Consider the following 24,351-nt stretch of genomic DNA (forward strand, 5'->3'; position numbering starts at 1 on the left):
GGAATGTAGGCAACGATGTTACAATACTGAACATTAGAAATAACAGAAAAGTTACTCTCTTTCCTGGCTGGTTTTTTTGTGTCTTCTGGTATAGGGAGAACAACCAGGATTACCAGCCTCTTTAGGAATATGCCCTTTTCTCAGGCCCCCAAGCCCCCCAGGAAGGTTGTTCCAGTTCTTGTTAAGAGCTGGAGTCTTCTTCTCTTGAGAGAAGAAGTGGGAAGGAAAACAATTTTTGCAAATTAGTTCAAACATACCAAAGTCTAAGAGAAATCAAGCTAAAGAACTTGAAAGAAATGAAATTATTATTCTATTCTTTGCTTTGGTTTCATAGAGATTGACAGAGTAGGGCTAGAGTAGCTTAAAGCCTTGCTACTCAAAGTGTAGAGTCCATTGAATGGGTGGGTGTCAGTTTGAAAATTGTTTCTGGATCATTGTAAGTATAGAAATTGGGAGTAAGTACTTAGAAATTTTTGTAGTAATTTGTTTTGTTGTATTGGACTAGAAGTTTAAAAAACAAACTTTCTCTGCAAATAGTTTTGAGAAGTACTGGTTTATTTAGTTAGTATGACAAAACCTTCCTCCCGGTAGAATTAGACTAATAATACCTTCCTCAAAGAGTTGTTTCAGAGATTATTCGATGGTAAGTAATATTTTGGGTACTTACTGTATGCCTTCTCCTGTGCACCATATGTGTATTATGTTATCGAATCCTCACCACAACTCTGGAGTTTTATTATCATCCCCATTTTTCTGAGACTTTGGATATGTTATGGGATTTGCCAGAGCCAAACATGTTGCAAGTGAGCAGGTGAGATTTGATTTATTAAAAACATTTTATGCCATGTTTTTAAGTAAAGGGCCTGGCACACAGGGTCCCTTTGTCACTCCATTTTTTTTCTGTTATCACTAGAGGTGGAAATCTGCTTTCCAATTCCATGTCTGACCTAATTTATTTCATGACCTTGTACAAGTCACTTTCTCTGGATCTTAATCTTCTCATCTACCCTCCATGGCAGGAACTATATTTTATTCATTTTCAGTTCCATAGCATCTAGCATGACAGAGTCTGACATACAATGGGTATTGAATACTGAGTCCATTTGGTTACATTAGAGGTTTTGTTGATGCTTCTTTTAGTTTCTGCTTTCTTTGAACATCTAAATATTTCATCCTCTGGAGAATCATATTTCTCACGTAGTCCACCTGGCTACATGATCATATTTTCTCATGCCTATTTGTCTCAGGCAGTCTATTTTTTTTTTTTCATTTTTCTTTTATTATTCATATGTGCATACAAGGATTGGTTCATTTCTCCCCACTGCCCCCACCCCCTCCCTTACCACCCACTCCGCCCCCTCCCTCTTCCCCCCCCTCAATAACCAGCAGAAACTATTTTGCCCTTATTTCTAATTTTGTTGTAGAGAGAGTATAAGCAATAATAGGAAGGAACAAGGGTTTTTGCTGGTTGAGATAAGGATAGCTATACAGGGCATTGACTCACATTGATTTCCTGTGCGTGGGTGTTACCTTCTAGGTTAATTCTTTTTGATCTAACCTTTTCTCTAGTACCTGTTCCCCTTTTCCTATTGGCCTCAGTTGCTTTAAGGTATCTGCTTTAGTTTCTCTGCATTAAGGGCAACAAATGCTAGCTAGTTTTTTAGGTGTCTTACCTATCCTCATCCCTCCCTTGTATGCTCTCGCTTTTATCATGTGCTCATAGTCCAGTCCCCTTGTTGTGTTTGCCCTTGATCTAATGTCCACATATGAGGGAGAACATACGATTTTTGGTTTTTTGAGCCAGGCTAACCTCACTCAGAATGATGTTCTCCAATTCCATCCATTTACCAGCGAATGATAACATTTCGTTCTTCTTCATGGCTGCATAAAATTCCATTGTGTATAGATACCACATTTTCTTAATCCATTCGTCAGTGCTGGGACATCTTGGCTGTTTCCATAACTTGGCTTGTGAATAGTGCCGCAATAAACATGGATGTGCAGGTGCCTCTGGAGTAACAGTCTTTTGGGTATATCCCCAAGAGTGGTATTGCTGGATCAAATGGTAGATCGATGTCCAGCTTTTTAAGTAGCCTCCAAATTTTTTTCCAGAGTGGTTGTACTAGTCTACATTCCCACCAACAGTGTAAGAGGGTTCCTTTTTCCCCGCATCCTCGCCAACACCTGTTGTTGGTGGTGTTGCTGATGATGGCTATTCTAACAGGGGTGAGGTGGAATCTTAGTGTGGTTTTAATTTGCATTTCCTTTATTGCTAGAGATGGTGAGCATTTTTTCATGTGTTTTCTGGCCATTTGAATTTCTTCTTTTGAGAAAGTTCTGTTTAGTTCACATGCCCATTTCTTTATTGGTTCATTAGTTTTGGGAGAATTTAGTTTTTTAAGTTCTCTGTATATTCTGGTTATCAGTCCTTTGTCTGATGTATAATTGGCAAATATTTTCTCCCACTCTGTGGGTGTTCTCTTCAGTTTAGAGACCATTTCTTTTGATGAACAGAAGCTTTTTAGTTTTATGAGGTCCCATTTATCTATGCTATCTCTTAGTTGCTGTGCTGCTGGGGTTTCATTGAGAAAGTTCTTACCTATACCTACTAACTCCAGAGTATTTCCTACTCTTTGTTGTATCAACTTAAGAGTTTGGGGTCTGATATTAAGATCCTTGATCCATTTTGAGTTAATCTTGGTATAGGGTGATATACATGGATCTAGTTTCAGTTTTTTGCAGACTGCTAACCAGTTTTCCCAGCAGTTTTTGTTGAAGAGGCTGCTATTTCTCCATCTTATATTTTTAGCTCCTTTGTCAAAGATAAGTTGCTTATAGTTGTGTGGCTTCATATCTGGATCTTCTATTCTGTTCCACTGGTCTTCATGTCTGTTTTTGTGCCAGTACCATGCTGTTTTTATTGTTATTGCTTTGTAATATAGTTTGAAGTCAGGTATTGTGATACCTCCTGCATTGTTCTTTTGACTGAGTATTGCCTTGGCTATTCGTGGCCTCTTGTGTTTCCATATAAATTTCACAGTAGATTTTTCAATCTCTTTAATGAATGTCATTGGAATTTTGATGGGAAGTGCATTAAACATGTAGATTACTTTGGGGAGTATCGACATTTTTACTATGTTGATTCTACCAATCCATGAGCATGGGAGATCTCTCCACTTTCTATACTCTTCCTCAATCTCTTTCTTCAGAAGTGTATAGTTTTCCTTGTAGAGGTCTTTCACATCTTTTGTTAGGTTTACACCTAGGTATTTGATTTTTTTTGAGGCTATCGTAAATGGAATTGTTTTCATATATTCTTTTTCAGTTTGTTCATTATTAGTGTATAGAAATGCTAATGATTTTTCTATGTTGATTTTATATCCTGCTACCTTGCTATAGCTATTGATGATGTCTAGAAGCTTCTGAGTAGAGTTTTTTGGGTCTTTAAGGTATAGGATCATGTCGTCTGCAAATAGGGATATTTTGACAGTTTCTTTACCTATTTGTATTCCTTTTATTCCTTCTTCTTGCCTAATTGCTCTGGCTAGGAATTCCAGTACTATGTTGAATAGGAGTGGAGATAGTGGGCATCCTTGTCTGGTTCCTGATTTTAGAGGGAATGGTTTTAATTTTTCTCCGTTAAGTATAATGCTGGCTGTAGGTTTGTCATATATAGCTTTTATAATGTTGAGGAACTTTCCTTCTATTCCTAGTTTTCTTAGAGCTTTTATCATGAAATGATGGTGGATCTTATCAGAGGCTTTTTCTGCATCTATTGAGATGATCAAGTGGTTTTTGTCTTTGCTTCTGTTAATGTGGTTTATTACGTTTATTGATTTTCGTATGTTGAACCACCCCTGCATCCCTGGGATGAAGCCTACTTGGTCGTGGTGAATAATCTTTTTGATGTGTTGCTGAATTTGGTTTGCCATTATTTTGTTGAGGATTTTTGCATCAATGTTCATAAAGGAGATTGGCCTATAGTTCTCCTTTTTGGAGGTGTCTTTGCCTGGTTTTGGGATAAGTGTAATACTGGCTTCATAAAATGTGTTTGGCAGTTTTCCTTCTCTTTCTATTTCGTGGAACAGTTTAAGGAGGGTTGGTATCAGTTCTTCTTTAAAGGTCTGATAGAATTCAGCAGAGAATCCATCAGGTCCTGGACTTTTCTTTTTGGGGAGACTCTTGATTGCTGCTTCAATTTCATTTTGTGTTATAGATCTATTCAGGTGATTAATTTCCTCTTGGTTCAGTTTTGGATGATCATATGTATCTAGAAATCTGTCCATTTCTTTAAGATTTTCAAATTTATTTGAATATAGGTTCTCAAAGTAGTCTCTGATGATTTCCTGGACTTCCATGGTATTGTTATCTCCCCTTTTGCATTCCTAATTCTACTAATTTGGGTTTTTTCTCTCCTCATTTTAGTCAGGTTTGCCAGGGGTCTATCGATCTTGTTTATTTTTTCAAAGAACCAACTTTTTGTTTCATTAATTCTTTGTATGGTTTTTTTGGTTTCTATTTCGTTGATTTCAGCTCTTATTTTTATTATTTCTCTCCTTCTATTTGTTTTGGGATTTGCTTGTTCTTGTTTTTCTAGGAGTTTGAGATGTATCATTAGGTCATTGATTTGGGATCTTTCAATCTTTTTAATATATGCACTCATGGCTATAAACTTTCCTCTCAAGACTGCCTTAGCTGTGTCCCATAGGTTCCGGTAGGTTGTGTTTTCATTTTCATTGACTTCAGGAACTTTAATTTCCTCTTTTATTGCATCGATGATCCACTCTTCATTAAGTAATGAGTTATTTAGTTTCCAGCTGTTTGCATCTTTTTTGTCTTTACTTTTGTTGTTGAGTTCTACTTTTACTGCATTGTGGTCAGATAGTATGCACGGTATTATTTCTATTTTCTTATATTTGCTGAGGCTTGCTTTGTGCCCTAGGATATGATCTATTTTGGAGAAGGTTCCATGGGCTGCTGAGAAGAATATATATTGTGTAGAGGTTGGATGAAATGTTCTGTAGACATCTATTAGGTCCACTTGATCTATTGCATATTTTAGATCTTGGATTTCTTTATTGAGTTTTTGTTTGGATGACCTATCTATTAATGATAGTGGAGTGTTAAAGTCTCCCACAGCCACTGTGTTGGCGTTTATATATGCTTTTAGATCTTTCAGGGTATGTTTGATGAAATTGGGTGCGTTGACATTGGGTGCGTACAGATTGATGGTTATTATTTCCTTTTGGTCTATTTCCCCTTTTATTAGTATGGAATGTCCTTCTTTATCTCGTTTGATCAATGTAGGTTTGAAGTCTACTTTGTCAGAGATAAGTATTGCTACTCCTGCTTGTTTTCGGGGGCCATTGGCTTGGTAAATCTTCTTCCAGCCTTTCATCCTAAGCATATGCTTATTTCTGTCGGTGAGATGAGTCTCCTGTAAGCAACAAATTGTTGGATCTTCTTTTTTAATCCATTTTGTCAAACGGTGTCTTTTGATGGGTGAATTAAGTCCATTAACATTAAGTGTTAGTACTGATAGGTATGTGGTGATTCCTGCCATTTAGTTGCCCTAGTTATTTGAAGGTTTGATTGTGTGTACCTAACTTGATGTTACTCTCTACTGTCTTGCTTTTTCTTATCCTGTGGTTTGGTGCTGCCTGCCTTTTCATGGTTAAGTTGGGTGTCACTTTCTGTGTGCAGGATCCCTTGCAGAATCTTTTGTAATGGTGGCTTTGTGGTCACATATTGTTTTAGTTTCTGCTTATCATGGAAGACTTTTATTGCTCCATCTATTTTGAATGATAGCTTTGCTGGGTAGAGTATCCTGGGGTTGAAGTTATTTTCATTCAGTGCCCGGAAGATCTCACCCCACGCTCTTCTTGCTTTTAATGTTTCTGTTGAGAAGTCTGCTGTGATTTTGATGGGTTTACCTTTGTATGTTACTTGTTTTTTCTCTCTTACAGCCTTCAATATTCTTTCCTTAGTTTCTGAACTTGTTGTTTTAATGATGATATGTCGTAGAGTAGTTCTATTTTGATCTGGTCTGTTTGGTGTCCTGGAGGCCTCTTGCATTTGTATGGGAATATCTTTCTCTAGATTTGGGAAATTTTCCGTTATTATTTTGTTGAATATATTACGCATTCCCTTCGCTTGCACCTCTTCTCCTTCTTCGATGCCCATGATTCTCAAGTTTGGTCTTTTGATGGAGTCAGTGAGTTCTTGCATTTTCTTTTCACAGGTCTTGAGTTGTTTAATTAATAGTTCTTCGGTTTTTCCTTTAATTACCATTTCATCTTCAAGTTCTGAGATTCTGTCTTCTGTTTGTTCTATTCTGCTGGATTGGCCTTCCGTTTTGTTTTGCAGTTCTGTTTCGTTCTTTTTTCTGAGGTTTTCCGTATCCTGGCAGTTTTCTTCTTTATTGTTGTCTATTTTTGTCCTGAGTTCATTTATCCATTTATTCATTGTGTTCTCTCTTTCACTTTGGTGTTTATACAGTGCTTCTATGGTTTCCTTTATTTCTTCTTTTGCTTTTTCAAATTCTCTATTTTTATTGTCTTGGAATTTCTTGAGTGTCTCCTGTACATTTTGGTTGACCCTATCCAGTATCATCTCTATAAAATTCTCATTGAGTACCTGTAGTATGTCTTCTTTTAAATTATTCTTGTGGGCTTCATTGGGTCCTTTGTCATAGTTTATCTTCATTTTGTTGGAGCCTGGATCTGAGTTTCTGTTCTCTTCATTCCCCTCTGGTTCCTGTACTAATTTTTTGCTGTGGGGAAACTGGTTTCCCTGTTTTTTCTGTCTTCCTGTCATTGTCCTTGGTGTTGTTACTGTCCCTGTACTCTGTGTAATTAAGTATTTTCTAGCTTGTAATAATAACAATGGTAATATTTAGAATGGAAGAGTGAGCTGAGATGGAAAGCAAGAAGTTAAAGAAAAGGGGAAAACAAATATACAGACAAGAGGGAGAAAGCAGAACAAGGTATCAGACAAGAGAGTTTCAAAGGTATAAACAGGGAGTGTTAGTGTACTTATCGACAGTAAGCTGAACAGACATTAGAGAGACAGAGAGAGGATTGAAAATCAAAGATAAAAAAATAAAAAATAAGTAAATGAAAGTAATATCTATATATAAAAATGAATTAAAATAAAATGGAAAATAGAAAATTAAAAAAAAAACAAACCAAAAAACTTCCAAGTTTATATGCAATGCAGTTTCAGTCTTAATAATTTGGGTGTCCGTCTCAATCTCCAGTCCTGGAGTTGGTGCCTCAGATGTTGTTCTGTAGTTGTCTCATCAAAGGGTATGCATAAAGTAGAACAAAACTACACACTCACACACACACACACACACACACACACACACAAAAGCCCCACCAAGTGTCCCCAGTTCAAATGCAATACAGTTTCAGTAAGTTTTTCGGCTTGCAGGTGTAATTCGGTTGTTCTCTCATCAAAGGTAGGGAGAAAAAGAAAAAAAAGCGTCTGGAGACAGTTCTGAGGGTGGTATCTGCAACTGTGGCTTGCCTGCCTGCTGTTCTCAGCCTGTAGCTGGCTGCGTTATTTATGCAGATCTCTGGGGTCAGCTAGCACTCACCTGGTCCCAGAGGCTTTGTTTGCTCAGAGTTCTCCTGTGCGGGAGCCTCTGCTACAGGCTTTCCCCGTTCCAAGCACTGGGAAAGGTGACACTGCCCCCGCGTTGTCAGGCCTGCGTGTTTATTTACAGTTCACGTGGGAAGTGGGTCTTCCCTCCCCTCACAAGCTTCCCTGCTCCTGGTTGCTGGGCACGCGCCGCGCTCCCGCCAGAGGCTCTCTGGCCCGCCCGGCTTGTTTATTTACAGTCCCGGGAAGGGTTCCCTTCCCCCAATCTTCAGCGCTCAGGGCGCCCCACCCTCTTTCCAGCGTGTCTTAACTGTTCTTATTGCTTATTACTCAGTTTCTCTTTTTTTTTCCCCGGGTGGAGGTCAGTCTGTCCAGGGGGCTATGCTGCTCTGGCCCAGGCTTGTCTGTGGGGGTACCGCGGTACTGCGAAGCTCACCTGGTCCGCGTCTTCCCACGCTGTATGGGCGCCGGCCACTGGCGGCCCCGGGGGGCCCTCCTCGTTTCTCCGTTTAACATGAAGTGGAGATTCTCTGCACCGGCTGGAGATGTGGAGGGGTCAAAGTTATGCCTTTTCTCAGTGATTATGCCTGCAAAGTGTCTCTCAGGCAGTCTTGATCCTGGATACTTGAAGATAGCCCATGTGGTACTGAGAAATGTGAATAGGGTAAACCACTGGGGATACACAGAAAGGGTTGAAGGTGGTGGGCTCACAAAATCAGGAAAACACCCTCATTCTATTCCTACTCAGTAGGGCCTGGGCCTAGGGCAGCCCTGCTGGCAGCCTTGCCAGGCCTGAGTAATGGCTACAGTCTGGAGCAGGGTTTTCCAAGAGCTGCATCAGGGTCTCCAGTAATTGGAATATGGCACCTTCCGACTTACAATGGATAGCAGAATGAGAGGGGCATTTGTCACTGCCTAACTTCTCTGTGGGAGAGAGGCTCATAAGTCACAGCTGACAAACCCTTTGATGACTTTTAAACTTCATTTACAGAAAAGAATAGCTATAATCAACCAACAGCAAGCAGTGACTAATCTTGCCACATTATCACTGTGAGGAGCCAGCCCTTTAAAGTGTGGGAAGGGGGAGGGGTCCATTCCCCAGGCTCACAGGAAATGCTGATTGGCTCTTGGACTTGAGTGAGTGCCCTCAAGAAGGCCCTTTGAGTTTGTGCTCCAAGGATCAAAAATGTTAAGAGACATAGGAAGATGATAATCACCTCCAGGCAGGTACAGCATTAAAGCCATTCTGGGTCAAGATTAAGAGGACCAACTCTGATCTTACATAGATTTGTCCCAGTTTTGTCATTCCCTGGATTGAGTAGGACTAAGCACTAAGTCTTACTTTCCTCATGTCTGAAGTGGTCACAATGCATATCATCACCTGTCTCAAAGCAAGAGGCTTAGGATGATCCCTGGCACATGATAAATGCTTGTATCATGATTATCCATTTAGCCCTGCAAGGGCCTTTTGTGGTCACTTAGACTAAAATCCAAGGTCTTATGACACATGAGCAAGAAGTTGGGACTATTCTTATGGGTGGGAGATCAGTGGGAGCAATCTCAGGTGCAGGAAAAGTACAGGCTTTAATATGAGACAAACTTGGGGTCTGTAAATCCTAATCATGTCACTTAATATGACTGTGGATAAAATATTTAAGCTCTCTGAGCCTTAATTTTCTTATCTGTAGAGTGAAGGTAATACTACTTATCTCCTTAGGTTATGATCAGGATTATGAGGGATTATACCTGTAAAGATTCCAACAAGTATCTCGTTTAAAGTTGCTGCATATTAAATTGTGTGCTCCCTTAAGATGAATATAAGTATGCATCTATCAAGGGAATGAGAGACAACAACAAAGACATTCTCCTCTTTTTTTTTTTTTCTCTCTTGGTGGTACTGGGGGTAGAATTCAGGGTCTTGAACCTGCTATGCAGGTGTTCTACCAGTTTGAGCCATATACCCCCAGCCCTTCTTTTTGCTTTAGTTATTTTTTGTCAGGTTTTTGCCCAAGGCTGGCCTCAGTCAGAGATCCTCCTGTGCAGCAGGCCTCCTGCTAAGACTATAGATTTGTGTTACTACCCCAGCTTACTGGTTTCTATAGGGGGCCTCTTGAGCATTTTTGCCCTAGCTGACCTCAAACTGTGATCTTCCCAGTCTCTGTTTCCCAAGTAGCTGGGATTATAGCTGTATACCACTGCACCCAGCCGACATTCTCCTATTTTAAACTTTCTAGCCCTACCCTACTATGCTTGCAGAAGAAAGGGAAATGGGAAGATGGGGGAGGAGGGTCAAAGAGAAGAAAGGGTCACATTCTTTTGTGTGTGTGCAGTTCAGCCTGCTTGTAATAACCTCTGCCTTTGTTACCATCCAGTGATAAATCATCTTAAACACTCCCTTTTCGTAGACCCTTTTATGTGTTCTTACTTTTTCTCTGATTCCCTATACTGCTTTGCTTAGGCTTTCTGTGGAGCAGTGGACTCTATGCTGGGCACATGTGTAAACATGGTGGATATTCCCTGCTAGATTGGGAGTTGCTTGAGATCAAGTTCCAGACCAATTTCTGAATGAATAAATGAACGGTTCATTTGTTAATTAATGCCTGGCCCATCGTAAGCTCAGCATTTGTATTTTTATACTTATGATTAGATGAATAGGTAGATTTATAGATGATTTCTTTGCAAATATGAGGTTGGCAGTCAATTGTAAGCTCATGCCTTTAACTTAGTTTGGGGAATTACAGGCCTAACTACCTCTTTGTTACCTTTCCTCACAGCTGGAAAGGGATACTTCTCACAGATGCTAAGCCTCAGCCTAAAGCCATAGTCAGGGGTAGAGTTTGTGTGCAAGATGCAGGGAAGGTAGGATATGTTACCCAGACCATACTGTGGGAAGAGATAACTAAGTGCCCAGCCTTACCTTCACTTTCTGTTTGTTTGTCCCTTCAGGGCCTACCACATATAAATACTAATGTTAAAGTATAGAACTAGAGCCCCTTGATCCACTTGAGGAGTGAGTGGCTGAGCAAAGCCTGAAACCCCTCCTTACCAATGTTCTTTACTCTCCTTGCCCCATACAATAGTGTTTTGACAGACTTGGGGAAGAGAGGGTATCATTTGAAATTTCTAGGTACTAGATACTAGAACAAGGGAGAGAACATGCATAGGCTCCCTGCCCCTGACAAGTATGGGAGATGACATAGGTAAAGCCCATCAGGGCTAAAATGTAGATGACCTAAAAGTTCCAGGCTAGATTCATCTGCTTTCATAGGGCATTTGGGTTATCCAGTGTGTTAGTTATTTTATTTCTTTTCTGTGACAGAATACCTGAGTAAGTCAACTTAAGGGAAAAAGGATTGATTTTTGGGTCAGTTTCAGAGGTTTCACCCCATGATCACTTTGTTGTTTCTGGGCCTGTGGTAAGGAGGGTATGGTGGAGCAATCATTTCATGGTGGCTGGAGGAAAGACAGAGAGAGAGAGAGAGAGAGAGAGAGAAGAGAAGAGACAAATGCCCTTCATAGACACGCCCTCAGTGATCTTTTTTCTCCAAGAAGATCCTGCCTCCTAATGGCCCATTCAAGTGATTAATTCATCCATTGATGAGGTTAGCATCCTTATGATCCACTCAGTAACATCACTAGTTGGAGACTCAGCCTTCAACACATGAGCCTTCTTGGCCATTTTATATTCAAACCATAGCATCTAGTTTCTTAATATGTAGAGGTACCAGTCATTAGACTGGGCACTTTATACATATCATTTCTAAACCTAGGAGGTTGGTATAATTCTTGTTTTGTAGTTAAAGAATCTGAGGCCAAGCAAGGTTAAGGGGCATAGCTAAGGTAGTAGCTCATAGGACTGTATTTGGAACTCAGTTCTGTCTCACTCCATAGCCTATGCTGGTTTTGCTATTTCATGTGCATTTGCCTTTGTTACTAGGAAATAGTCAAAAAATAGATTCCTAGAGAGAGGGATTTGTAACACGCAAGAGAAGTACAAGGCCCATAAGAACTCTTTCCTAGCATCTCCTCAGGGCCAGCACAGAGGAAACACTCAAGAAATGCTTATAGGATAAGTACAGAGGATAGGAATTGGGTAATAATAGGAATAGATATAATCTTGTATTCTTTTATAGTTGTTACAGCTGCAACAGAGCACTTTCACATTGATTAACCTATTTGATTACATCAGATCTGAAAGGGAAATGATTTCTGTTTTCAGAATAAGGGTGATAAGACCTAGAGAAGTTATATTACTTGTTTCAGGTCACATGATTAAGAACAGCGAAACCAAGGCTGAGTCTTCTGTCCTGCACCTCTTATACTTCCACACATCTAGGAGCCTTCCTTGTTTGGCAAGCTGGGGGCTGGGGTTTCTCATGGGAATGGGAATTGTCAGGAGCTAAAAAGCACTTCTTGGGAAATTAGTCCTGTCTGGCCTGTAATTATCATTTGGGCAATGCTGATGAGTTGGGGGTTGGTGAGTTTAATGAGATTAATAGATATTCTGCCATCCCTGGCTGCCTAGTCATCAGGATCCTCTAGACCAAGGAGACCCTGGACAGTGATCTATCTAATTGCTTGGCTTTCTCCAGAAACACTTTCTCCATAACTGATAAGCTCTTTTCCCCTCCAAGCTACCCATATGTCCCCAGGATTATATAAGGGCAGAGGACTGGCACAGGTTGCTGTGACCTTCATCTCCATGCAGGAGAATAAGGCCAGAGGTATCCAGCAAGATCGGCCAAAACAGAGGCTCTGAACAGCACTGAGGCAATAGCTACTCCTTTGAGATGATTGTTTCATGAGGAATGGGTCTAGATTTAATCTGAGAGGCAGGATTAGAAGCCTGAAGGATGACATGACAGAGCCAGAGGCTTAAGACAGCTGTTGAGACAGTGGCATGTCGAACAAGTCCCCTAGCTACTCCCTTCACTAGCTGATTGACCTTAAATAAGTTACTTAACTTTGCTGATCCTTAGCTTTTTTTTTTTTTTATTGATTTGAAAAAAATGAATAAAATGGGACTATCAATGTTAGGATAAAGGATATTGTCTTAGTCCTTATATGCTGCTATAACAAAATGGGTGGCTTATAAACAACTGAAAATTATTTCTTAAAGTTCCGGTGCTGAGAAGTCCAAAATCAAGCATCAGCAAATTCAGTATCTGGTGAGGGCCTGCCTACTAGTTTGGTGGCAGCTGTCTTTTTGCCTTGCCCTCATATGGTACAAAGGGCATGGCAGCTCTCTGGGGTCATTATTATCATCATTACTACTACTGCTGCTACTACTAGTATTATATATAAAGGCACCAGGTCCATCCATGAGGACTTGACCCTCATGACCTAATCACCTCCCAAAGGCCCCACTGCTGGCTGCCCTTGTATTACCCTGGGGACCATTTTGGAGAAAGCTAAGCAATTAGTGATCAGTATCTGGGGATGACAAAGCACATATTAATCTCAATCTTGCCAGGCCCCATCCCCTAAATACCATCACATTACAGATTAGGTTTCATCATCAGATTTGAGAGATCAGACCTTAGCAGACTTGAACTGTGGCTTTGTTCACTAAAATCCTATGCAAATATGAAGAATTGTAATAGAAAGTGGGAGGGCAAGGACCAAGGAGCGAATGTGTGGCGTTCTCTGAGGGTAAGTACTCTTGCCCTGGATATTAGTACCCAAGGCATCTCTGTGCATATGCAATTTTGCCTCTGCAGATTCCTGTTTGTACAGTCATACAGATCTGAGTTCCAGTTTTGGCTGTTAACCAATTTTGCCCTATTAACCAATTAATTTGCCTCTCTGTTTCCTTGTGTAAAACACATCCATACAGGCCATTGTGACAGTTAAATGAGGTGAGATGTGTAATGCACTCTGAAGCGCTTTTTTTTTTTTTTTTTTTAATATAGTGATGGATTGGTGAGGGGTGTTGGGAGGGCTCCTTTACCCAAAAATTTAGGGAGGTGAAGGTTTCTTTCAGGACTTTTCTAACTTTGCAATGTCTTGTCACTTTACTAGTGGCTTCTGTTTTGTAAAACTTGGTTAAATATTTTAACTGGGAAACAGGATTTGTGTTGCTAAATTTCTTCTGTTCCTACTGGTCTGGAGAAGCCAGCCAGCTCATTTCTTTGAGTTGTAAATTGCTTTTCAAAGTCTTTTTCCCTGGTGGGTTTTAATTAGCTTAAGGCACTAGCTTTTATGCAGCAGTTGTTTTTCCAGTAGGTAAAGGTGAAAACATTTACCTGGGAAGCAGCCCAACCAACCCCCAGTGTTCTCCATCACAGCAAGTTTTTTGAGATGCTATTCCCCCTTCCAGCTCCTCATATCCTGGGGTCTTATCTCCAGCCCAAAGGAATAATGGAATATAAGAACCCGGGACTTAAAGTCTGGGACTCCTGATGTAATGTTGGCTCTATTACTCACTAGCTGTAGCATTCTGGCTAAGTCCCTTTTCTATGTATTCCTTAGGATATATAAACTCTCACCAACGTCCCTGCTAATCTGATACTGTAGAAATCTCCAAGAACACATTTGCTGCCAACCCTCCCCCCTCTCAAAGAACAATCACAACTCACCACTTAGCTCATTGCTAAGCATGGGACCTCTGGAGCTGCAGACACTTTGGTTTCAATTACACAACTAATTCACAAAGTGGGGGCGGGGGGCGCATAGGTGATAGTTTATCAAGTCAAGCAAAGTCTGCTGAATAGGATGTCAATATTTTTTTAGAACCTCCGCTTTAAGCTAGGGGAAGCCTTGAAAAAACATAGAAAGAGTGGAGGAGGATATCAAGTTGGGGATGGTTGGTCTGTGGGGTGGGGATTTGGGTCAGGCTAGGAAAGGTGCCTGGGACGCAGCTCTTTCTCCAGTATTCTTTACCATTTTCTTCATAACATTTATTAAGCACTGACTGTACTTCTTGCACTTACTGTGCCCAGACTTCGTCATGTCTGCCTCCTACATTGCAGAGCAAGAGACCTATTGAAAAGATGTGCCCTTTGCCCCAGCAGATCCCCATAGCAGAAATCAGTAAAGCCAGTACAGGATGCCTCGTGCAGGATAAGATAAACAGGACGGGGGCATATGGAATGTGAGGAATGTGAGCGGGTTGCGAAAGACGACCAGATGTACGTGCAAGATGTGCCCTGCCTGCTTGCTAAATGTAACTGCGCGCGCAAATGCTGACCTTTGAATCTATAGGCTAAGAAGTAATGTACTCTTAAATGGATAGGCTGGAAATGTATGTGGTGTTACAAACTCATTGGCTATGTATTGCGCGGGCTTTTGCTGTAACGGCCGGTAGGGGCCTATATAAGATCTTCCCTAAAGAGGCTCGGGGGGGACCACAAGGTCCTGCTGGGAGAGGCTTTTCTCTCATTTGGGCTCGAGCATTTCAGGAATCCTGGCACCAGGTGAAGAACTAATTGAACTAGTCGACCAACCACCCGTCGGCCTGATATCCAAATTGGACGGTGAGGAGGTTGAATGGGGTACGCACCAGCGTGAGAGAAGGACTGGTCCAAGCGAGTGGTGGAGAGTGTTCTGTGTGTGTGTGGAGTTGTTGTTGCTTTCACCCTTTTTGTTCTATCTCTCCTGGCGGTTGCTTTTCATCCCACAATGGGACAGGGACAAACAACCCCAAAGTCTTTGATTCTGTCTCACTTTCCAGAAGTCAGAAAAAGGGCATTAAATGCAGGTCTAGTCATTAAGAAAGGTAAGTTCGACACCCTCTGTTCTGCAGATGGCCCATTCAAGGTTCCCTCTCCCTAGACCTAATCACTAAGGTCAAGGCTGTCGTTTTCCGACCAGGCAATCAAGGCCACCCAGACCAGGTCCCATACATTTTGGTTTGGGAAGACTTAGCGTGGAACCCCCCTCCTTGGTTAACAGCTTTTCTGACTCACCCCTCCAGTTTGGCTCCCGGGGCTAAAACCCCAGTCATGCCTGCCTTGGTCGTGAAACAGGAAGAAAAACCTCCCCTTCCCACCCTGACCAGTCCTTGAAATAGGATGCCCTCTTTTCCACCTCCGGTCTTACCGGAGAGTTCCTCCCTTTACCTGTCCCTCGCTGGGGTAGAGGAAGATCGGCCACCCCCATACGCGACACCCTCTGGTCAGGCCAATGCTCCGGAGGAGGAAATTTCCTCATCCTCCACAACAGGACCGACGGCCGGAGGAGGAATGGGTCGGAGGCTCCGCCCCTGAGGGATACGGGAAAGAGAGGGGGAAGATGGGCCTTCCTCCTCAACACATGGGGAGGAAACTGTCCCCACATTTCCAGTCCGAACAGTAGGCCAAGGAGGACCGGGAGGGGGACAACAGTTTCCATACTGGCCCTTCTCCTCCAGTGATCTATATAACTGGAGGATGCAGAACCCACCCTTTTCAGAAGACCCTAAGTGTCTCATAGATCTCTTGGAGTCCCTTATGCACACACACTGCCCCACATGGGACGACTGTCACCAGCTGCTCAATACTCTTTTTACGACGGAGGAGCGGGAGCGCATCCTCCATGAAGCTAGAAAGAACGTCTTGGGGGACAACGGGAGACCCACAACCCTCCAGCCGGCCATAGACGAGGCCTTCCCCCTACGCCGCCCTGATTGGGATTTCGGGACAGCAAAGGTAGGGAGCGTCTCCGAATCTACCGCCAGACTCTTATGGCAGGTCTCCGAGCGGCTGCTAGGAGGCCCGCCAACTTTGCAAAGGTAAAGGCAGTTGTCCAAGGGGAAAACGAAAGCCCGGCCGGTTTCTTAGAGCACCTCTACGAGGCATACCATCAGTACACCCCTATTGACCCCGAGGCAGAGATCCACCGGTCTGCTGTGGTATTCTCATTCATTAATCAGGCAGCTCCAGACATTAGGAGAAAACTCAATAAACAGGAAAACTTAGGGGAGATGACCATTAGGGAAATGTTACAGATAGCGGAGAAGGTCTTTACCGCAAGGGAACTCCAGAAGAAAGGGAGGAAAGGCGGAGAAAGGAAGATGGGGAGGCCCAGGAGAAATTGAGAAAGGAGGACAGGGAGTTCCAGGCTAAGGAGAACCGAAAGCAACAGAGAGATGGCCCGTATTTTCCTAGCAGGCGTCCGGGACCAACCCAGGGGAGGGGGCCACGCCAGGACCCCGGATAAGGAACACTGTTTTTACTTCGAGGAGACTGGGCATTGGAAGAGAGAGTGCCCCAAGTTAAAGGGAAGAAGAGGGTTTGGCAGGAGGCCGGGAGGTAACAGGGAAAGGGAACGAGCAGTGGAGCAGGCTAGAGTCCTTCTAGCTGGAGAAGAGGACTGAGGGAGACGGGGCTCGGACCCCCTCCCCGAGTCTTGGGTAACTGTATGTGTGGAGGGGAAGCCGATGGGGTTCATGGTGGATACCGGCGCCCAGTATTCGGTCTTAAACAAGGCATATGGACCTTTGAACAAGGAACGAACCAGCGTCGTTCAGGGGGCCACGGGCACCCAGTTATGCTCATGGACTACCAAAAGGAAGGTGGACTTAGGAGGACACCAGGTCACACACTCCTTCCTGGTCGTTCCTGAGAGCCCTGCTCCCTTGCTCGGACGAGACCTACTCACCAAAGTAGGGGCCCGTATCTATTTTGAACCTGATGAAATAATTGTGACTGATCGGGAGGGCAGCCCGATACACGTCCTGTCCCTCTCATTGGCCAACGAATATCGACTGTTTGAGAGCCGACAGGAGCCAGGAGAGGACATCGCCCAATGGCTAAAAAGGTTTCTCGCGGCCTGGGCAGAGACTGCGGGAATTGGCCTTGCCAAACACCTCCCCCCCGTAATTGTACAATTGAAGTCTTCCGCCCTTCCCATTCGGGTAAAACAGTATCCTATGCCCAAAGAGGCTCGAAGAGGCATAGCCCCTCATATCCGCAGGCTAGTAAAGGAAGGGGTACTGCGGCCTTGTCGGTCCGCCTGGAATACTCCTCTGCTCCCCGTCCAAAAGCCAGGAAGCGGGGACTATAGGCCTGTGCAAGACCTGCGAAAGGTAAATGAGTGGGCGGAGGACATTCATCCCACTGTACCGAATCCCTATACCTTGCTCAGTCACCTACCGCCCTCACAAGTATGGTATACAACTCTTGATTTGAAAGATGCTTTCTTCAGCATTCCATTGTCAGAAATCAGCCAGCCGCTGTTTGCATTCGAATGGCAAGAGGATGGGGGCCGGACCAGACAGCTCACTTGGACCAGACTGCCACAAGGATTTAAAAATTCTCCCACCCTGTTTAACGAGGCCCTGAGCCAGGACCTGGAGCCCTTTCGCCGGAGTCACCCGCGAGTCACTCTACTACAGTACGTCGACGACTTACTGTTAGCGGCAGAAACCCGAGAGGAATGCATCGAGGCTACCGAACACCTGCTAATGGAGTTAGGTGAGCTGGGATATCGAGAGGGTGCCAAGAAGACCCACATCTGCAAAAGGTCAGTGACATATCTGGGTTATCGGATCGCGGATGGGGCAAGGTGGCTGACTGATGCCATGAAACAGACTATTTTGACTATTCCACCCCCCACATCCACTAGGGGAGTGAGAGAGTTCCTGGGCTCTGCAGGGTTCTGTAGACTCTGGATTCCGGGATTTGCGGAGATAACCAGATCCCTATATGAGGCCACCAAAGAGGCTCCGGATTGGAGGTGGGGAGAGGAACAACAGCGGGCCTTTGACCAGCTAAAGTCCGCCCTTCTCCAGGCCCCTGCCTTGACCCTACCAGACCCCACAAAATCGTTCACTCTGTTTGTGGATGAAAAAAAAGGGGGTAGCCAAAGGAGTCCTGGCCCAACAGTTAGGTCCCTGGAAGAGACCCGTGGCATATCTTTCCAAGAAATTAGACGCAGTAGCATCAGGATGGCCCCCCTGCCTCCGCATCATAGCGGCCGTTGCCATGTTAGTGAGAGAAGCAGACAAATTAACCTTTGGACAGGCCCTCCGGGTCACGGCCCCTCACCCGGTGGAGGGAGTCCTTAAACAACCCCTTGGGAAATGGATGACGAATGCCAGGCTCACCCACTACCAGGGGCTCTTGCTGGATTCCCCTCGGATCACCTTCACAGATCCCATAACTCTGAACCCTGCCACCCTGTTGCCCAACCCGGAACTACAGACACCTGTCCATGACTGCAAGGAGTTCCTCTCCGAAGTTACCCAGGTATGGGTTGACCTAAAGGACACCCCACTGTCCGGCTGTAAATTAAACTGGTACACTGATGGAAGCAGTTTTGTCCAAAATGGAGTCCGAAGGGCAGGGGCAGCAGTGGTCGACCAAGAAGGAAACACGGTATGGAGCAGCGCCCTCCCACCCAGAACCTCAGCCCAAAAGGCAGAATTAATTGCCTTGGCCAAGGCCCTGGAAAGGGCAAAAGGAAAACAAGTCAATATCTACACTGATAGCCGCTATGCTTTCGGTACCATCCACGTCCACAGAGCCATCTATCGCGAAAGGGGATTTCGCACAGCAAAAGGGAAAGGCTTAAAAAACCTGGCCGAAGTCCAGCGTCTATTAATAGCAGTGGAAAAACCGAAGGCAGTGGCAGTGATGTATGTCCCAGGCCATCAGTCTGCCAAGACTCCAGAAGCTGTCGGTAACAACAGGGCGGATCAAGAAGCTAGGAGAGCAGCAATGGTGAGTCCCTCCGTGGTCGCGGCTATAGATGTGCCTGTCCCCGAGCTCCCTTCACTACCTCCCCGACCAGAGTACTCCTCGGAGGATTTCACTTGGATGAGAGCCCACTCCCTCACTAGAGAAAGGGAGGATGAATGGAGAAGCGACTTGGAAGGCAAGCTAATCCTGCCCGAGAAACTCGGCCGATTCCTGTTGACTAACCTACAGAAGTCCACCTACTTGGGGCAGAGAAAGTTGCTAGACTTGCTGACATCTGCACCACTCCGGTTTCTGAACCAGACCGCGGCCGTCTGTCAAATTGTGGAGGATTGCACTAGCTGTACAGCTATGAAACCAGGACGAAGGGAGGGGCACCACACAGGTATTCGGGAACAGGGGGAGGGCCCCGGGTAGAAGCTGGGAAGTGGATTTTACCGAGGTAAAACCAGGGAAGTTTGGGTACAAATATTTGCTAGTGTTCATAGATACTTTTTCGCGCTGGGTGGAGGCTTTTCCTACAAAGAGGGAGACGAGTCAGGTAGTGGCAAAAGCCTTACTAGAGGAAATCATACCCAGGTATGGGGTACCTGAGGCAATTGGGTCAGATAACGGTCCGGCTTTCATTAGTAAAGTCCTGCAGGGACTAGCCCAGGCTATGGGGGCCAATTGGAAACTACATTGTGAGTATAACCCCCAGAGCTCAGGGCAAGTAGAAAGGATGAATCGGACACTAAAGGAGACTTTAGCCAAATTGGCCCTGGAGACTGGCGGTGATTGGGTGACACTCCTTCCCTTAGCCATCTTCCGAGTCCGGAACTCCCCTTATATCCATGGGCTAACTCCCTTTGAGATCCTGTATGGGGCCCCACCCCCCATCATTCAAAGGACCTTAAGCCCAGGACTAGGTGATCTGGCCCCAAATTACCTGACTGTGCTACAGTCTCTAGCTATGGTGCAACAACAAATCTGGCCCTTGATTCGAGCATACCATACTACTGAGAGAGTCCCAACTCCGGAACATGGCATAGTCCCGGGTGACATGGTATGGGTTAAAAGGCACCAGTCCAAAGCCCTAGAGCCTAGATGGAAAGGACCTTATGTTGTGTTGCTTACTACCCCCACTGCCCTCAAGGTCGATGGAATTGTACCATGGGTACACCACTCCCATGTGAGACGGGCACGTCCTCAGGAGGAGCAGGGAAATTGGACCGCACGACAGCACCCCACCAATCCACTCAAGCTCCGGCTGATGCGGGATGCTCCGGAAAACAAAAACACCCCAGATGCTCCACAGCCCTCCTAGAATGGGATCACCACCTGGGTCCACTATACCCACATCAGACCGGCGGACCCGGTAGCTGTAAAGGAAGACTTCCTGCCAACATGAAGGGTGTCCCGCCACAAGGACAATTCCTTCAAACTCAAACTTCAGCAAACTGGACCTCGGTAACCTTATTCCTTTTTCTAACCCTGTCCACCACTTGCTTGGGGCATACAAATCCTCATCAACCTTTTAACCTGACCTGGATGATTGTAGATGTATCCACAGGAGACATTCTTAACCAGACCTCCAAGGTGACCCCTCCCAGCACCTGGTTCCCAGAATTATACTTTGACTTAAGGGCCTTATTCACAGGCAGGGGACAATGGGATTTGCGCCAAAGTTACTTCTATGTCTGTCCCGCTCCCCAACCCAACCACAAAAAAAAATGTGGAGGAATCGCAGATTATTATTGCAAGTCATGGGGTTGTGAGAGCTCAGGGGACATATGGTGGCCACCCCCCAAACAGGGGGACCTTATTCAGTTAAGTAGAGTCTCTCAATCTGGTATTACATACCACCAACCTAGACCTATAAATAAGGGATGCCCAACTCCCCCCAATTGTAATCCCATTATGATAAATTTCACTGATTTAGGAAAAAAGGTGACAAATTGGGAATTGGGTAAATCCTGGGGAGTCAGACTCTACAAAATAAATCATCCAGGGGCCCTTTTTACCTTGCGGCGTGTGCGACAACCAGTCTCTACTCTAACCATAGGACCTAATCTCGTGTTAAGGCCTGATCCTGTGTTAAAGCCAGGGTTGTCCGAGGCAAAATTGGTTCCGCGCACAACTCCCCGGACACCCCAGAACACCACTCCCAATGACTCCTAGAGTCCCAAAGCGACACCCCCAGAACCCACGACCACTGTTCCCTTCACTGTACCGCCTAGCCCCCCTGGAGACCTTGCTGTTTGCTACATTTGAGACCTTGAATAGGACAGCCCCTAATCTAACTGAGGCTTGCTGGCTTTGCTACAGCCCTTCGCCCCCTTTCTACGAGACTATTGGAATTAATTCCTCTTTTGTAGTCAATACCACCACTCCAACGGGTTGGGAGGCCCGACCCGCCGGCCTGACCATGGCTCAGGTCGGTGGCCAAGGGACTTGTGTAGGGCAGGTCCCAAAAGGAAATAAAAAATTGTGCGCTAGTATAATTGAGCACCCAAACTGGAATGCCTCCCATTGGATAACCCCGGCCAGAGGCACCTGGTGGGCATGCTCGCTGACTGGGCTGACCCCCCACTTGGCTGGATCAGTCTTTAATGCCTCCTGGGAATTCTGCCTGATGGTGATAGTGGTGCCTAGAATCCTCTACCATCCAGCTGAATATCCCATTCTTTACTGGTCCGACCGCCCCCGGGCAAAAAGGGAGCCCATTACCACCCTAACCATCGCTACCCTATTTGGAATAGGCCTTGCAGGGGCAGGTACCGGCATAGCCTCTCTGGCCACTCAGCACTCCGGCCTCACCTCCCTCAGGGCGGCCATCGATGAGGACCTAGACCGTATTGAAAAATCCCTAACTTCCCTATCCGAAGTAGTCCTTCAGAACTGGAGAGGACTGGACCTACTGTTCCTTAAGAATGGTGGCCTCTGTGCGGCTCTAGGGGAGGAATGTTGCTTTTACGCCGACCACACCGGGGTTGTTCGTGACTCTATGTCCAAACTTCGGGAAGGCCTAGAGCAACGAAAAAGGGAAAGAGGCCAGGGAAGGCTGGTTCGAATCTTGGTTCAACCAGTCCCCTTGGTTAGCTACCCTCCTGTCTGCGCTAGCAGGGCCAATAGTAATCCTCCTGTTACTGGTCACCATAGGACCTTGTATTCTAAACCGACTTGTGACTTTCATCAAAAACCGAATTAACACTGTCCAACTTCTGGTCCTCCGCCAACAATACCAGGCTCTTCATCCCCTTGAGAATGATTCCTCAATATAGCCCAAAGAAAAGGGGGGAATGAAAAGATGTGCCCTTTGCCCCAGCAGATCCCCATAGCAGAAATCAGTAAAGCCAGTACAGGATGCCCCGTGCAGGATAAGATAAACAGGATGGGGGCATATGGAATGTGAGGAATGTGAGCGGGTTGCGAAAGACGACCAGATGTACGTGCAAGATGTGCCCTGCCTGCTTGCTAAATGTAACTGCGCGCGCAAATGCTGACCTTTGAATCTATAGGCTAAGAAGTAATGTACTCTTAAATGGATAGGCTGGAAATGTATGTGGTGTTACAAACTCATTGGCTGTGTATTGCGCGGGCTTTTGCTGTAACAGCCGGTAGGGGCCTATATAAGATCTTCCCTAAAGAGGCTCGGGGTCTTGTCTGCCCAATCGGACCTGTGTGTCTGTGTGGGAGCTTGACTCTGGCTTGCCAGCTCAATAAACTCTGCTTTGTTGATTGCATTCACGCGTGACTCTCTGTTTCTTGAAGGAATAGGATTCTCGGACCCTTACACTATGTATCATATGTCTAAATATTTGAAGGCTGTAAATGAAGCTTACAAATTGTGATGTTTCTAACAATGTGGAAGGCCATGTCTGAATTTAGAATTCTTGGGGATCTGTACCCAAATCTTGCAGTTCAGGAGGATCTAGTGTTAGGCCCCCTTCCTTTTTATTGCCCACCACAAACTCCACTGCTTATTTTGAGATGTCTCATGGTCATGTGTATAGTCACTCAAGTTTTTCCATATTGCAGATATCTGTTTGATTGGGTTTAAGGACTCTGCACAGCAGCAGCATAGCCTGCCCTCCAAAGGATTGTGCAGGCCTTATCAGTGAGTTGGGAACTATTTAGATGAGTAGTTCAGCATGTTCCAGGTGGGCATTTCTCCTTGACCCTGCACATTTCTTACCTAGAGCAGCCATGAATGCACTTCCTGAGTCTTGTCTATAGATCTGAAAACTGACCTTTATGTTACATGGCTCCTGGCTGTTTCTTTTTGGCATCATATCTGACCTTGACTCTTACCTAGAATGGCTCCATAAGTAGCAGTGTTAGTAGAGACATGCTTATGGTCAGAATAATTACTAGATCTTGTAAAGGGCTTCACAGTTTGCAAAATTCTTTTATGTACAGTGTCCCAAATCCCCAGCTGAAGAGGGGAAAAACTGGGTAGGGCCAAACCTGAAAAATTGCACATCAGCAAAGGAGTGAGTGCTGACCCCTTCACAGTACCAAGCACAGATGCTTAGCAAATGCTTCCTATTCAGTGGTATTAGAGGCTTCTGGCAGACGTCTGAGGGACCTACAACTGTAATGTTCCTGCCAACTCAGTGGCAGAGCCAGCAGTTATTAACAGGTCTGAACCATTATCTCTCGTCTCTTCTTTCTATTTCAGTCCACACCCAGGCCTTGTTGGCTACCTCCAGCCCAGTATCTTCCTGGATCAAAACTTCATAGCTTTTTTTTTTTAATGGAGGTACTGAGATTTGAACTCAGGGCCTTGTATTTGCCTGTTGAGCACTCTACCACTTGAGCCATACTCCCAGCACTTTTTGCTGCAGGCATTTTTCAAATAGGGTCTTAAATTTATGACCAGCTGGCCTGGACTATGATGTTATTTATTTAATGATTCCCAGGTAGCTGGATGACAGGTGTGCCACCACCACAACCAGATATTTGTTGAGATGAAGTTTTGCTAACTTTGCCTGGACTACCCTTAAACCATGATCCTCCTGATCGGAGCCTTCGGAATAGCTAGGATTACAGGCATGAACTACTGTGCCTAGCTAAAACTTAATAGTTTTGAGCAGAACCAGTCATCTGATATCACACAGGAGCCCCATAAACTTCTTGTATACCC

The 24,351-nt window shown here is 44.8% G+C and overlaps 1 protein-coding gene across 8 annotated transcripts in view; it reads left to right on the plus strand.

The window, feature by feature from the left end:
- Nucleotides 1-24,351, plus strand: part of Raly (RALY heterogeneous nuclear ribonucleoprotein) — a 100,447-nt gene that overhangs the window by 66,606 nt on the left and 9,490 nt on the right. For 3 of the 8 annotated variants that reach the window (XM_074074573.1, XM_074074575.1, XM_074074574.1), the window contains exon 3: nt 20,359-20,672. The exons of 4 other annotated variants lie outside the window; for them this stretch is intronic. In XM_074074573.1, coding sequence (XP_073930674.1) covers nt 20,376-20,672 — 297 coding nt within the window. In that variant the 5' untranslated portion in view covers nt 20,359-20,375. Of the gene's footprint in view, nt 1-16,100; nt 16,233-20,358; nt 20,673-24,351 lie in introns of those variants that run through there. One more of the 8 variants, XM_020170270.2, reaches the window with a different exon arrangement.

The sequence above is a fragment of the Castor canadensis genome, chromosome 5 (genome assembly GCF_047511655.1).
Source record: "Castor canadensis chromosome 5, mCasCan1.hap1v2, whole genome shotgun sequence".
Lineage (NCBI taxonomy): Eukaryota > Metazoa > Chordata > Mammalia > Rodentia > Castoridae > Castor > Castor canadensis.